Here is a 14629-nt window from a genome sequence, read left to right as displayed (position 1 = left end):
TAATTGAATAGTAGAGAAAATATAAGAAACATTATATGCATGGAAGACATAAAACAATGATTAACTAAAAAAAGAAAATGTGGAGCAACAAGGTGAATTGGCTTTTATGTACAAGCCTTACAACAAGCAAAATTAGCTATGATTATACAGCCCTACATTTGCCCCATATCTTCCACCAGCCCCCTAATTAAAGCTTAGTATGTTCCCAGTTGTATAGCAGTGTAGCCTAAAGGCTAAGGAAGGAAGACTTAAGACCTACCCATCCCAAGCAGAGGAGATAGGCTCATATGGGCTCAGGTGAAGGTTAGTGGAAATCAACCTGGTGCCCCGGGGGATGATCCAGGAAAAAATAATCTAGGTGGAAATTGAGGGGAATGTTTAAAAATAAAGTAATGAAGTCTTGAGCTTGACAAGGGAATAAAGAAAAGAAAATGGAAAAGGGTTACACCTGTGAAAACAAAAACTATTCAAAGTTGTCTGTAAGCCAAGAATCCAACACTGAAAAAGTTAACTCTGTTAAAATGGCAAAGAACAGTTCTGATAATGAAGCAGTGCAGTCTAAAAGCAAAGCTTCTTCAAATTCAGGAGAAAAGATAAACTGGCACCAGGGAAGCACAAAAATGTGTGTAAAATAATTCCGAGGGACGAACAAACCCAAAGAAAAAACAAAGATAAATCAGAACTGTGTTAAGAGTCTGTGGAAAATTCAGCATAGAAAACATACTCTAGTGTAAAATTATTGCAAGCAAAAAAGAATAAAATCTTAAAGCAAAGTTCTTTTCTCTCTGTTCCAGAGAAAAGTTGGAGCACAAAAAGGCATCAGGGAAAAAATTAGCAGCATGTAATTGAAAAAGAGAGCTGAAGCTAAGAGTCACATAAAGAAGTAAAGCTTCTCTCTTCTCCCCAACACCCTAAAAACTCTTCCTGCTCTCTGACTGATTTCTTCCCTTTCCCTACTCTTTCATACTGAAGTTCAGTTCTATATTGGTAGAAGGCAGATCAGGGGGAAAAGTTCACCTCTGCCCAGAAAAGCTTCCCTTTGTCTTGGGGCAGCTGATGTAATCCTAGGATCTTAGCATGGTACAGTACTCTGGGTACAAAGCCATTGGAAGCATCCAACTTTGTACCTTCTTCATACTGGTGCATTGTCCTTAATTTGGCCAATGCCTGGCCACCATGGCAGCCATTTGGCCAATGCCTGGCCACCATAGCAGCCATTCTCTTACTTCTAACAGCAAATAGTCTGTTATGCTGTTTGTGAGCCAACCCAAAGATGTCTCCTATTCGATAACTCTGTGGGCTTTGCCGCAGTACTCCAAAAATACGACCTGAGATTATGATACAGACATGGAGTATCACACAAAATCCCTTTAGAGCAGTCATGAGGAAAGCCCAAAACAAGTCCTTCAAGGCTAATTGCGGACCTCAAGATAATGTGGATTCCAGCCCTGTTCATCAGCGACCAACATTAGTCCATAACTATTCCCATGGAGAATTACAATTGACTACAAAAAGTGGAGTGAGTAGGAGGTACACTCTGTGTTGTGGCCTTGAATCCACTCCTTTCATGTTGCATGAGTAGTCCTGACGGATGTATTCTCATTCACTTCTGCCCTACATGTCCTGCTCATTTGCTCTAGCAGACATCATGGCATCTGTGAAAGTGGGCAGGGAGTTTCCATGGGACAGCCTAGTAGATGATTGGGGCCTTTCCATGTCCACTGACAAAATAGTTCCCACTTTAAGGTAAGAGCTAGCCTTCACATACTTTTCTCAGGTTTGTTAGCCATCAGTCTTAGTTGAATAAGGTAGGACGATATGTTTAATCTGGGTGGGTGAGGCAGTCTCAGATTCTGGGAACTGCAGACTCGTTGAGTATTACAAAAGAGAATAACTTTTGTCATTTGTATCAACAATAAAAATATCTATGAGGTCGTAAGGGGCAGGGAGCAGCTGCTGAAACATAAATTTGTAGACCAGCTGCATCCTTAATGCAAACTCTAAAGTTAGGTTATATTTTTGTCCCCATCCTGCAAACCCAGAGAGAGGGGAATTCATGGTAACTTCTCTGATTTTAACTATAACACTGGATTATTAATTTACCAGTATATAAAATCTTACATACTTTGAGGTTTTGTGCAGAGGTATTGATCTGAATATCATGGACTAGATGCTTTTTTGGATCTTTGCACTTTCTGCAAGCATTTTTTTAAAGTGTTTTTAGTTCTTGGCAGCGCCATGAAAGGTTAAATAACATGTTTTCCGCTTGATTTATGGTAATATTTCCGCTAGTCTATTTGGAACACTGGGTTTCCTCCAGCTGCTTTTACAAATTAAATGCTTGGAATGTAAAGTCTTTAGATGTGTACTTTGGTGTTAATTATATGATCTGCAGCAACTTTGAAAAAAACATTTTGACATTATTGATGTAGGTAAGTAAAATAGGTGTGCAGGACCCTATTTTAGCAAGCTTCCATGGAACTGATACGCTTATTATAAGGATAATTTTTTGGTAATAGTATTATCATTCTTGTTTTGTAACTGACCAGTAATGTTATACGTATCTAGTTTTACACTGATTTCAGAAGGAAATGATGTTTGTTATTTTGTTACAGCTATCTTCATGAGAAAGCTGTCTTGAAAAGCATTTCTATGTTTTAAATTTTGTATTTTGTGTGTTTTGTTTTCTTTAAGAAATAGGACTGCTATAAATGATCGAGATATTATTTTCAAGTTGGGCGCTGTTCCATGGTATTGTTCTGTATTTTCTGTTATTCCCACATCAGACTGTATTTCTGATCAAATCAATGGTTAAGGTTTGAGGCAGGTAAAATTCATCTGTCCCTTTACTCAGACTGATATTGAGCTGGGAACACTGATGTGACATACACGTTCAGTTAGGAAGGTACCAATGTTGAATATACAATATCTGTGGGCTGATTAATTGATATGAGGCACTTCTGTATATGTATCACCCAAAGCAAGTTTATGTTGGAGGAGTTTCCAGTGTCCCCAAATCAGCCTAATAGCGGTAATCATGACATGTAAAGAGAGGCTGTAAAGGGCAACTGTATTATTAAATGGAATTGATTGCTTGGAGAATTAGGAACAGCAATGTTTTTCATAAAATCATACCACAGAGTGTCACATTTTCCAGTATACATGGAAGAGGAAATAGACTGTGATTGCATGATGAATAAAATGGCGATACTGACCTTAGAGGCATTAATTAGGCAAGGTTGTTGGCATTAGGTAAATGACAGAAAACATTTTGCTTCAACAGATACAGCTACTTAAAATGTACAGTTACTAGGCAGTGCTGAAACTGGGATGCCATGAGGTCACTAGCTACTCATCACCAGATGAGAAATACATATTTATAGCTGCCAAAATCTAACTATAATGCAGTCAATAGAATTCAACATTGGAGCCAGTGTAAAAGTACATATAAGCTGGAGTCGTTTAAACTGAAGTATTTCAGTGTGTGGTGCAATACACCCATGGTAAAACTGTGAGCCATAAAATGTCTAAGCAGAGGTACTAGTTCTTCCTTTTAAAAGTGCTGAGGAAGTTGAAGAGGAATTATAGCACCCTTCCATTCTGTGCTCATCCACTTGCTTTCTCTGCTGTGAGGTATAATTGGGCTCCTGCTTGTTATAGCAGGGGTGGGGAGGAAGGTCCAAAGAGAGACTGGGCAGCAGCTGCAGCACCTATAACCTCTCCCACTCCTTGAAACTTTAAAAGGTGTTGGTGGGATCTCTGGATTGTAATCTGGCAACCTTAGTGGAGACATGGAGAGTATTACCTGTTTAAAAGTGAAACGATTCTTCACTTTTCATTATAGAAGGCAAAGTTCAATTTCTGATGTGAATGATTGCACACTCTTATGTAGACCAGTGCTTCTGGACACCATAATCGATGTGCAAGTGCAGTGACTCTGCATTTCGTCCTGGCTAGTCACTATTAATTTTTCTAGCATGAGTTCCCAGGGCAGACTGAATAGCTTCAAGGGGAAATGCTTCCAGGGATTGTGAAATTGGCCTAGAGCAACATCCTACCAGCAATACACATAAGCTAATCAAAGCAATTGGAATGTATTGATTTGTCCTGTTACTTATCAATCTAGTGAAGATTGTAAAATTTAATACAGTAAGTCACCCAAAGGCAAGAGAATGGAATATTGCCCCTTATGACACTTGATAACTTACGTTATAAGTAATGTTTATTAGATAATGCACATTTGATAATTTGATAACAAATGTATAGATTTTCTGTCAACATCCTTTTTTTGATAGTTGTCATATTGTACTTTTAGATATCAACAAACCTTAGGGAATTGTTTGTTCATATGTGCAGCAATATTTTGAAAATATGCTTCTACTTTTTCATGTGCTGTTTTCAGTTATAGAATATAATAGTTATATAATTAAGGAAAGGTGTGCAGTTGAATAACTTATCTTCACAAACCTGGACAAGCAAGCAGTTTATTGTGCTTTGGGCAGAAGGCCTTAATGGCATTTCCTGGCTGGTGTCCCCTATCTGCCATATGAAGTACTTGATTAGTAAAATGTCCCATATCTTCTGATGGTGATACTCTTTCTTGAGTGCATACAACATCATCAGGGGAAGAAATGGAAGGTGGCATTGAAGAATAGGAAGTGGAATCTGATTAATAGTCTTCAGCATCCGACTGTTTGGTTGTTGCGGCCTCAAAAGGTTTGTTGATTGTGGAACTCAAAAGGTTTGTTGATTGTGGAACCTGTACCAGTGTTGGAACTGAAGAAGATAGTTCCTGATGTGACTCCTGATGTTTATTCATCAAAGATGAAGAACATGGTGGAACTGATGGAGGAAGAAAATCACACACCACTGATGGAGATGGTGGTGGAGAGACTTGTTCCATTGGAGGCTGGGAAAGCAATGCTGATGGGGTTGTTCAGTATCAAAGCACAGGCGCTCCCTGTATCACATGCGATCATAATACTTGTCTTGATCTTGATGCTCCCAATCATCCCAATAATTTGGTTTCTGTGGTGGGTCATGGTAAACGGAATATTGATCCCAGTCTCGCAACGGTGAACTAGATGTTGTGCGATAATCCCTATCTCCATAGAAATCCACTCTGCGATCTGATCCAAGTGCGTGCGGAGATTCTGGGGATCTTTCTCTTGAGCACAAAATGTCTGGATGAAATATCGGTGGAGGGCAGGTGTGTACCCAAGGAGGCATAGTAATATGCAGTCGAACAGGTGAAGGATTGCGTATCTCACTCTCCAGTATCGATACCAAAAGGCCCGGATCCACAGTCTGTACTGAAGCCATTGGTACCGATGCCAGAATAGTTGGGATAGGCATGTCTAACAATGGCAGGGGAGGAGGAATAGACGATTTTCTCCTCTTCTTCTTCTTCTTCTTCTTCTTCTTCTTCTTCTTCTTCTGTCTGCTCTTCTACAGGTGGTTTTGAAGCTTTTGCTTTTTTAGTGAGCTTTTTTGCCACCATGAGTGACAAGGAATGCCCAGGCGTCGGTGGGTCTGCCCGCTCCTTAGTCGAAATTGACTGCTTCAGTGACATGGGTCGTGGTGAAGCCATACTGGAGGATTTAGCAATTGCTTCGGAAACACGAGACCTCTGCTCCCTGGGCGCATCCACTGCTTCCAGAGCCTTTTTCCAAAGAGTTTCAGTTTGTTGGCCCGATTTTTGCGAGCCTGTTCTGAGAAGAATTGGCAATGTGGGCATGCTTCAACCACGTGAGCTTCTCCTAAGCAGGCACAAAGAGTGTCTGTCTGTGGGAGGTAGCTTGCTCCCTCAACAAACACTTTTGAAAAGGGGCCTGTAGGGCCATCTGCGTGAGGCAGATAGCGATCAACGATTGCAAATGCAAATGAAATAAAATGCAAAAGAGAACTATAGAATAACAATAGCAGAAGAAAAGCTAGAATAAAATGAAAAGAAAATTAAACCTCAGCAATAAGAAGAACAGTCAAACTGATGCAGGAATTTCCCATTGAGGCAACTGCTACAGCAGTCAAAAGAACTGATGGATTGGGCAGGAACCGTTAGGACATGCAGAGTAGGATGGTGGGGGATGGTTCCTGGCCAAAATGATCCTCGGTTATAGACGTTTCCCAAATTGAGGCTCCGGCAGGCACAGAGGCCCTATGTGTGATGCACAGAGACCACGAAGAAGAATTTATAAAATAGAGAGCAAGGTGCACTTAAAAATAAAACAAACACTTATCCCCTGTGTTCAGATGAAAACTGAGATTAACTCGTGAAGAGCAAGAATGCATCTGTTACAAATTTGTCTTACTTTATTTTAAATATTCAGGAATACAAGGGAAATTCAGTGTTGGGAGGAAGTTTATGTGTGCTGCTAATTCTCCTAAGTCATTGGCTACTAATACTTAGGTCCTTTAAAACTTCCCTCTAAAATTGGATACCCTCACCAAACTTCAGTAGCTGTTCTCTCAAGGATGCGAGAAAGGTCATAATGCATATATGATGGTGCAGGCATGATATTCACTCTGGTGAATATCAAGTGCCCACTTCAGGAGGCCTCTGCTTGTAGCAACATTCATGAGAATGAACATGTTTGTTTCTTTGTAAAATAAATGATGCATCTGCTTCACTTCTAAATTTGCTGACTTTTTTTTTGTTTTTCAAAATAAATATAAAGGAAGCCTTTTCTTTCTTTTTATGCTTGGTCTGAGTAATTCCTGCAGCAGGATTTTGATATTGTCAGTAAATTATCTTTAGAGAACAAGCCACAAACTTCATGACTAAACCTCATGAACTGCATGACTAATTCCTTTCTCCCAGGTAAATCTTCAACCACTTTTTTTTAAGCAAACAAGCCAGCCACTCATAAAACATGAAGGAGCTCAAAATGCAGTTTGTCACTGAGCAGAGCAGCCTGGTGTTCAAGGAAAGCAGCTTTTAAATGCTACTGGACATGCTGAAGTAGCTCTCTGGATTGTGGCCCACTGCAGTTCTCATGTATGGAGCAGACCTGCTTCCTCTGGGCAGGTGGAAAGAGGAAGGAAAGAATCTCATTAATTTATCTTAGAGCTGCATGTGACATCAAGGAGTGTCTCTGCTGACATTCAACAACAATCTACTTTTTAGCAAAGAACCGTGGGGATGGTACATTTGTGAGGATGCTGAAATCCCATTATGGAATTGCAGTTTTTTCAAGGCTCCTTGGTAGGGAAGGCATGACAGTTAAAGACATGTTAGTACACGTGATGTTAGTTTTAACCAGTTATACTTTAAACGTTGAAACACACAAGGCTAATTGGGAGTTGTGGGGATTGGGGGGGTGCTAAAAGATTATATAAACTCCATTTGTTGTTTATCTTGCTGTGTCTATTTTGGGGATAAAGGGAAAAAGATATTGCCATTAAAATTCAACACTGTCAGGCAATATTAGGGGCAAATCAAGAGATTTCTGTACTTTCTAATAGCTGCTGGCCTTTTGTTGTTACAAAAGAATTGCATTTCTGCATCATACATAATAGAACTAGCAGTTGCTCACTACATGAGACAAACTTTGGGGTTTTGCTCTAGGTAAAAGAATACAGAAGCTTGTGCCTTTGACTGCAGAATGGCAAAGAACAAGCGCTGATGTTCATTTTGCAGCTTTATTCTTTCAACAGAATGGCTTCTCCCTAATTTCTGATGTCCCTGACTCATTTGCACTTCCAGTATGCTGTGATGCATAATTCTTAAAAAGGGCCTTACCAGGCATCCGCTCTGTAATAGTTTTGTTTAATAAAACAAAATTATTAGTGTTAGATGCCTAAGGAACTTCCTCTTTTAAAATGTGAATCCAGCTGTTTAATGACTTTAGTTCTATTAGCTTCATCAGAATTTACTTCATTGGGGTGAGGTCTTTGTAAAATGAGAATCATTCAAGCTCAATGTGCATTTCCCTACTGTAGCTGAAGTCAATGCAGAGCATGCTCAGAAGGTGCTAGAGATGGAGCATACCCAACAAATGAAGCTAAAAGAGCGGCAGAAATTCTTTGAAGAAGCTTTCCAGCAGGACATGGAACAGTACCTCTCCACAGGCTATCTGCAAATAGCTGAAAGACGAGGCAAGTACTGAGATCTTTCTGTGTTTAACTCTCAAGCTAGATCACAAAAGCAAACTTGCACAGTCACCATAGCACTCTCCTGGTATTTCCTGAGTTGGAGTTTGCAAGATGTATTTCTTCCTTACATCTATATCCCACTCTTCCTTCAGGAATGGCTTACATGCCCAGCCAGTCTCTTTTTCAAGCCATGAGCAGGTTGCGATCAGCTTTGCATTAGGTATTTATTTATTTGATTGATTGATTGATTGATACCCCTCCTTTCTACCAAAAAATGACACTCAAGGCGGCTTACAAAAACAATTTAAAAATAGATTAAAACAATAAATGCATTAAAATACAATAAAAACATAACAATTACAAAATAAAAACAACATCCAAACCAATAGATCCACTTACAGACCTTCTTGAATAAAGTGGTCTTTGCTTTCCAGCAGAAAGACAGCAGAGAGAGAGAGAGTGAACCTAGCCTCCCTTGGGAATGGCCACTGAAAAAGTGGCCTCTCGCATGGCCACCAAACTTGCCTCTGAGGGTGGTGGTCTTGAAAGAAGAGCCTCTCTAGAGGATTTTAAGGACAGGGCAGGCTCGTATAGGAGAAGGCGTTTTTTCAGGTAGCCTGGGCTTTAAAGGTCAAAACCAGCACTTTGAATTATGCCCGGAAACAGACCTGTAGCCAGTGAAGCTGCTGTAACAAGAGAGTCATGTGCTCCCTGTACCCAGCCTTGGTCAGTAATCTGGCCGCAGCATTCTGGACCAGCTGAAGTCTCTGAACAGTTTTCAAAGACAGCCCCACATAGAGCGTGTTACAGTAATCCAAAGGGGATGTAACTAAGGCATGTGTGACAGTGGCCAGAACAGACATCTCTAGGAATGGGTGCAGTTGGCGCACTAGCTTCAGCTGTGCGAAAACACTCCTGGCCACCACTCAGACCTACCTGGGCATCCAAGTTCAGAGCTGAGTAAAAGATTACACCCAGCCTGTTAGCCTGAGTCTTCATGGGGAGTGTTTGGACTCCATGGGGAATGTCTGGACTCCATCCAGCACAGGTTGAATCAACTATTCCCTGATCTGCCTTTTGATTGACCAGGAGCGCCTCTGTCTTGTCTGGTTTAAGCTCCATTTTGTTTGCCCTCATCCAGTTCGTTACCGACATCAGGCACCAATTTAAAACCAGAACACCTTCCTTGGATTTAGATGGAAAGGAGAGATAGAGTTTGGTGTCATCAGCATACTGGTGGCACTGAATCCCAAAACTCCAGACAATCTCTCCCAGAGGTTTCATGTACATGTTAAATAGCATGGGGGCTAAGATGGAACCCTCAGGGACACTGTAGGCCTATGGCCACAGTGTCAAACAAGAATCCTCCGGCCCCTCCAAGAAGGACCGGAGCCATCATATAACAGTACCTACCAGTCCCATCTCAGACAGATGCCTCAGAAAGATACCATTGTTGATAGTATCAAAAGCTGCTGAAAAATCCAGCAGAACTAACGGACAGACTCCCTGTGTCCAGTTCCCGGTGTAGATTGTCCACCAATGTCACCAAAACAGTCTCTGTCCCATAACCAGGTCTGAAGCCCGACTGAAATGGATCTACATAATCCATCTTATTCAAAAATCCCTGGAGCTGAGAAGCCACCACATGCTCCACAGAATCACACCTTGCCATAAAGAGGCATTCACCACTGCCCTTACCCACTCAGGCTGCTTTTATAAAACAGGAAGGGTAAGGTTCCAGCACACAAGTGGTAGGCCTCACTTCTCCAAGGATCCTGTCCACATCCTTGGGCTGTACAGTCTGAAAAGTATCCATTGTAACTGGACAAGAGCCAAAGTAACATCCACTGGACCTGTATCAACTATAGCATCCAAGTCAGCACTGATATGATCTATTTTATCAGTGAAGTGTCATGCAAATTGGTCACAGCAGGCTATTGAGCAGTCTGCCCCTTTTTCTTGCAGGTAACATGCCTCTGACCACCTGAAAAAGCTCTGCTGGGCAACTCTGAGCAGATGCAATGGTGGCAGAGATGTACAGGTTCTTTGCTGCCCTCATTGTCACAGAGTAGGCTTTTAAATGAGCTCTAGCCGATGTTCGATCAGATCCATTCTGAGTTTCCCACCAACATCGCTCTAGTCATTGTCCCACTCTTTTCAGCATCCTGGAAAACGTGGGGGCTTGTTTGACTCCACTCTGTGGCAGAGGACGCTCAGGAATGATCAACCAGAGATCTGATTCCAGAGATCAACCAGGGCTTCAACAGAATCACCTACTGAGGTGACAGGAAAATCCCCAAGAGCCATCTAGATCCATGAGTCTCTTTGGTTAGACCATTTTAATTGGCCCCCCTGTCCCTGTAGAGGCTCTGAGTCCTGGCAAGACTAAATCCCACCAGGTGGTGATCTGTCCATGTCAACAGAACTAGAGAAAGCTCCTCCACCCCCAGATCACCATTATCCCACCCTATACAGAAAGCCAGATCCAAAGTGTTCCCTACTGAATGACCGGGGCCAGATACTAATTGGGATAGACTCATGGTTGCCACGGAAGCCATGAAGTCCTGAGCCACTCCTGATGAGGCATCCTCAGTGTGTACATTGAAGTCTGCCAGTACAACAGTGAAACCTCCATTACCAACCCTGAGACCACCTTGGCTAGCTCAGGAAGGGAGACTGTTTAGCAGCGGGGTGGGCGGTGCACCAACAGAATCCCTATTCTGTCCTGAGCAATCACCTTCAGATACAGATATTCGAAACTGGGAGACTGGGATGGGTCACCAGGACAGGGGAATCGAATTACGATAGACGAGTGTGACTCCGCCTCCCCACCTCTCAGGTCTTTCCTGCTGCATCATGGAGAACCTAGATGGGCAAAGCTGGGAGCGGTTTACTCCCCCAGTCTCATCCAACCAGGTCTCCGTGATAGATCAGGTCGGCACACTCATCCAGGATCCAGCCCTGGCTGGCAGTCATTTTCCCATTCTCCAACTGGGCATTCAGTAGCAGTACCTTCAACCCAGGGCAGCTGTCACCAGGGCTACTCAGGCGTTCTGATACAGGGGACAGCTTGAGAGCAACCAATTCCCTGTTGTGTTCCCCACCCCCATAACGATCCAGCTTGCTCCAACCACCATCTCTCCCTCTGCCCTCTGCTGTTTCAATAGCCACTCCCTGAACCTCTCCACCTCTCTGTGCCTTTAAAAAACTCATTTCTCCCACCAACTGGCAGTAGTTGTAGGTCTAATAACACCAGGTATACCCAAGAAGGCAGATATACATGCATTAAGAATATAACAGCGGAATGTGTTCCCAGATATAGGGCTAACCTGGAGAGGGGAATAGCATAGCATTGGTTGAGGTGGTATAGCTGTAAATAGAATGGCAACAGCAGGTGGACAAGGGTAGACACATTTTGCTATTGATACCCATGTGATCAAGGAAGTGGCAAATTGCACCTCTGCTGTAGCCGTTTCCCTCCAAATTGGTGTGCTGGATGGAAGAAAATGCAGCCCAAACCTACACTTGCTATATAGGCAGATTACATCTTGCTGGTATAGCAGCAGCTGCAGAAATACATGAAAGCTGTAGGTTCCACTCTGGAATAAGTTTGATGATGTAAGAGTTTTCCTCGTGGATTCTGTTGAACAGCTTGATTATATATGTAGGAAGCCTACTATGGCAGAGAGAATTTCTGCAATGACAGAAACTTCTGGGATTTCGATAGAACCTGCTGGATTGCAATAAGACCCTAGATTCATTCTCAAAAAGTCAACCACCTTGTAATAGTGGGGGTAATACAGCTTGCAGGCCACTACTTCAGTTGGGTATTAGGTTGTTAGCTTCTTGTAATCACACAGTCACAGTCACAATTGCAATTATATGTTGATAGGAAGTTTTAAGATAGAAAAACTCAAGTTGCATCATTATAGGTTTGGGTCTGAAGTAGAACTGTAGTTCCCCTCTACTCAGCACTGGTTAGGCCTCATCTGGAGTACTGTGTCCAGTTCTGGGCTCCGCACTTGAAGAAAGATGCAGACAAACTGGAGAGGGTTCAGAGGAGGGCAATGAAGATGATCGGGACTGGAAACAAAGCCTTATAAGGAGAGACTGAAAGATCTGGGCGTGTTTAGCCTTGAGAAGACTGAGGGGAGATATGATAGTGCTCTTCAGGTACTTGAAAGGTTGTCAGAGACAGGAAGGCCAGGATCTCTTCTCGATCGTTCCAGAATGCAGGACACGGAATAAATAACAGCCTTGGAAGTTACAGGAAGCCAGATTCCGTCTGAACATCAGGAAAAACTTCCTGACTGTTGGAACAATACAACAATGGAACTGATTACCTAGGGAGGTGGTGGGCTCTCCCACACTGGAGGCAGTCAAGATGAGGGATGCTCTGACTTGAATTCCTGCATTGAGCAGGGGGTTGGACTCGATGGTCCAACCCTACTAGTCTATGATTCCGTGAATTCACACAAGCTGATATGGTGTATGTAAGGAAAATAAATATTAGTATTGTGTGTTTTGTGAATGGGCAATTCTTTACGTTTTATAAAAAGCCATCTTCCAGCATGTTTATTCATACAGTTAATTTAGCAATTATGAATGGGTCCAGCAGTCATCATGAAGGCATATATAGGTAAACTCATCAGTTTACTAATTTACTTTTTTTCTGATTGCAGAGCCAATAGGAAGTATGTCTTCTATGGAAGTGAATGTGGACACGTTGGAACAAATGGACCTCGTAGATATGTCTGACCAAGAAGCCTTAGATGTCTTCCTTAATTCAGGAGGAGAGGCCAGTACTATGCTATCTCCTATGATAGGTAGATAATGAGCTGTGACATTCCTGCTTGCAGTGGCATAACAATTAGATACAGTACTGATCATTGATGCATTATGGCAGGGTACATAGATCTTTTTCTTGGTGATTTTAGTCATCTTGATTTGAAATCAGTTGAAGACTGCAGTTTGCCTCCAGAGGTCAGCTAAGAGGCCACTGGATACAGCATAAGTCATGCTCTGTGTGTGGAGAGTAGGCCCATTGGCGTGGAGTCCTTATGCTGCTGAGGAGCCTATCGTATGCCTGCAGAAAGTGCAACAGGTCTACATTTACTGCTGGCGGTGTGTCACTAATAGGGCTTGAAAGAGAGCATGTTGGGGTGGATCACGGGAGGCCTTGGATCCATAGAATCCAAAGTCCTGTCTCTTCCCCTGGAGCTGGTGTAGTTATTTCCCCTCTCTTGTATTCCAGGGGAGGAGGAAACATTAAAAAGTTGAAAAGAAGAAAAGAAGGAACCGCCTCCATCCTGTCCAGTCTTCGAAGTGGCTGCTCTTGTCCCACACACCCCCAAGCATTTCTCTGCCTGTTAGTTAGTTTTTAGCAAGTTTCTTACTTTTAATTTGACACTTAGGCTATACAATATTGAGCTAATGTCTCAGTCCGGCTTCTAGTATGATCCCAAGATCTTTCTTGTGTGATTGACAGCCAATTTAGACCTGTCATGTAGATGTGAAAATTAAGGGTTTGGGGTGTTTGTTTTTGCCTTAGTGTGCATCCATTTCATACATCTGAAGTCACAGGTTGCTTAGAATGTTAAGAATCATGAACAACTCAGCATCTGTAAACTTGGCTCCTTCACTATTTATGCCCGATTATGTCATAAAAGGATACAGAATTAGGGGTAGACTGTGAAGTAGTCACAAAGTTCATAAAGTTATGAACCTAATACCAGCCCTTTGGGATACCCCACTATTTACTTACCTCCTTTCCTTCCTATCTCTTTAACCAGTTACCTCCGATTTGAAGTAAGATTCTTCAACTGATTTAGTAAAAAATAGTTATTACCAAGCCATATGGCTAAAGTACTTGTTAAAATATGTCTAATTGTATCTTGATCCTACCCCACCATTTTTTTAACAGGAAAAGCCACTTTGGGAAGGGCTAATTGTTTGGGAGAAAGGGCAAAGCACCCCCTCCTTTACTCCTATAGTTTTTCCTACTTTTTTAAAATAAAAGGCCATTGAGCTATTGTTACATATTTATATATAACGTATAATTTGGCTTCTACTGTTTGACATTAAATTAGATAAGGTGCATACACACATCCTGTGTTCAGATGTCATTATCAGTATCATTTTTTTCCTGTGAAATGGTAACAGGTGTAGGATTCTTCACTTCTGATGAATGATCATCTTATAAAAACATTTCAGTTCAGTTATCCCTGACACCCATATTTTCACATGGATGTAAAGTCAAACTTTACTTGCTTAATATGAGTGTTATTTCAAGTTTTGTCATGAGGGACAACCCATAATTTATGTTGCAGAGGATTGTCTACTGGGATTTCTATCTTTGAATACTGAATCTATTGAGACCAGTATACATATACTAAACAAATAGTTAAAATATACTGGACTGAATCCAGATTTAGGCATGATTAATGTAAGTTCCATTGATTTCAGTGGTCTGTTCCATGTACGACTAAGTCTGCATCCAACCCACTGTATGAGACATAGCCCTAAATCTCAAGTC

The 14629-nt window shown here is 41.8% G+C and overlaps 1 protein-coding gene across 2 annotated transcripts in view; it reads left to right on the top strand.

The window, feature by feature from the left end:
• Window positions 1-14629, top strand: part of DTNBP1 (dystrobrevin binding protein 1) — a 93350-nt gene that overhangs the window by 57224 nt on the left and 21497 nt on the right. For both annotated transcript variants that reach the window (XR_014790217.1, XM_084850273.1), the window contains exons 8-9: window positions 7942-8097; window positions 12777-12920. Coding sequence is in view for 1 of the 2 variants with exons in the window: in XM_084850273.1 (XP_084706399.1) it covers window positions 7942-8097; window positions 12777-12920 (300 nt within the window). In the remaining variant the exon portion in view is untranslated. The remainder of the gene's footprint in view (window positions 1-7941; window positions 8098-12776; window positions 12921-14629) is intronic.

This window comes from Heloderma suspectum, chromosome 4 (assembly GCF_057233095.1).
Source record: "Heloderma suspectum isolate Gila_16-S chromosome 4, 16-S_ref, whole genome shotgun sequence".
In the NCBI taxonomy this organism is placed as follows: Eukaryota; Metazoa; Chordata; class Lepidosauria; order Squamata; family Helodermatidae; genus Heloderma; species Heloderma suspectum.
This window is presented reverse-complemented; position numbering and strand designations above follow the sequence as displayed.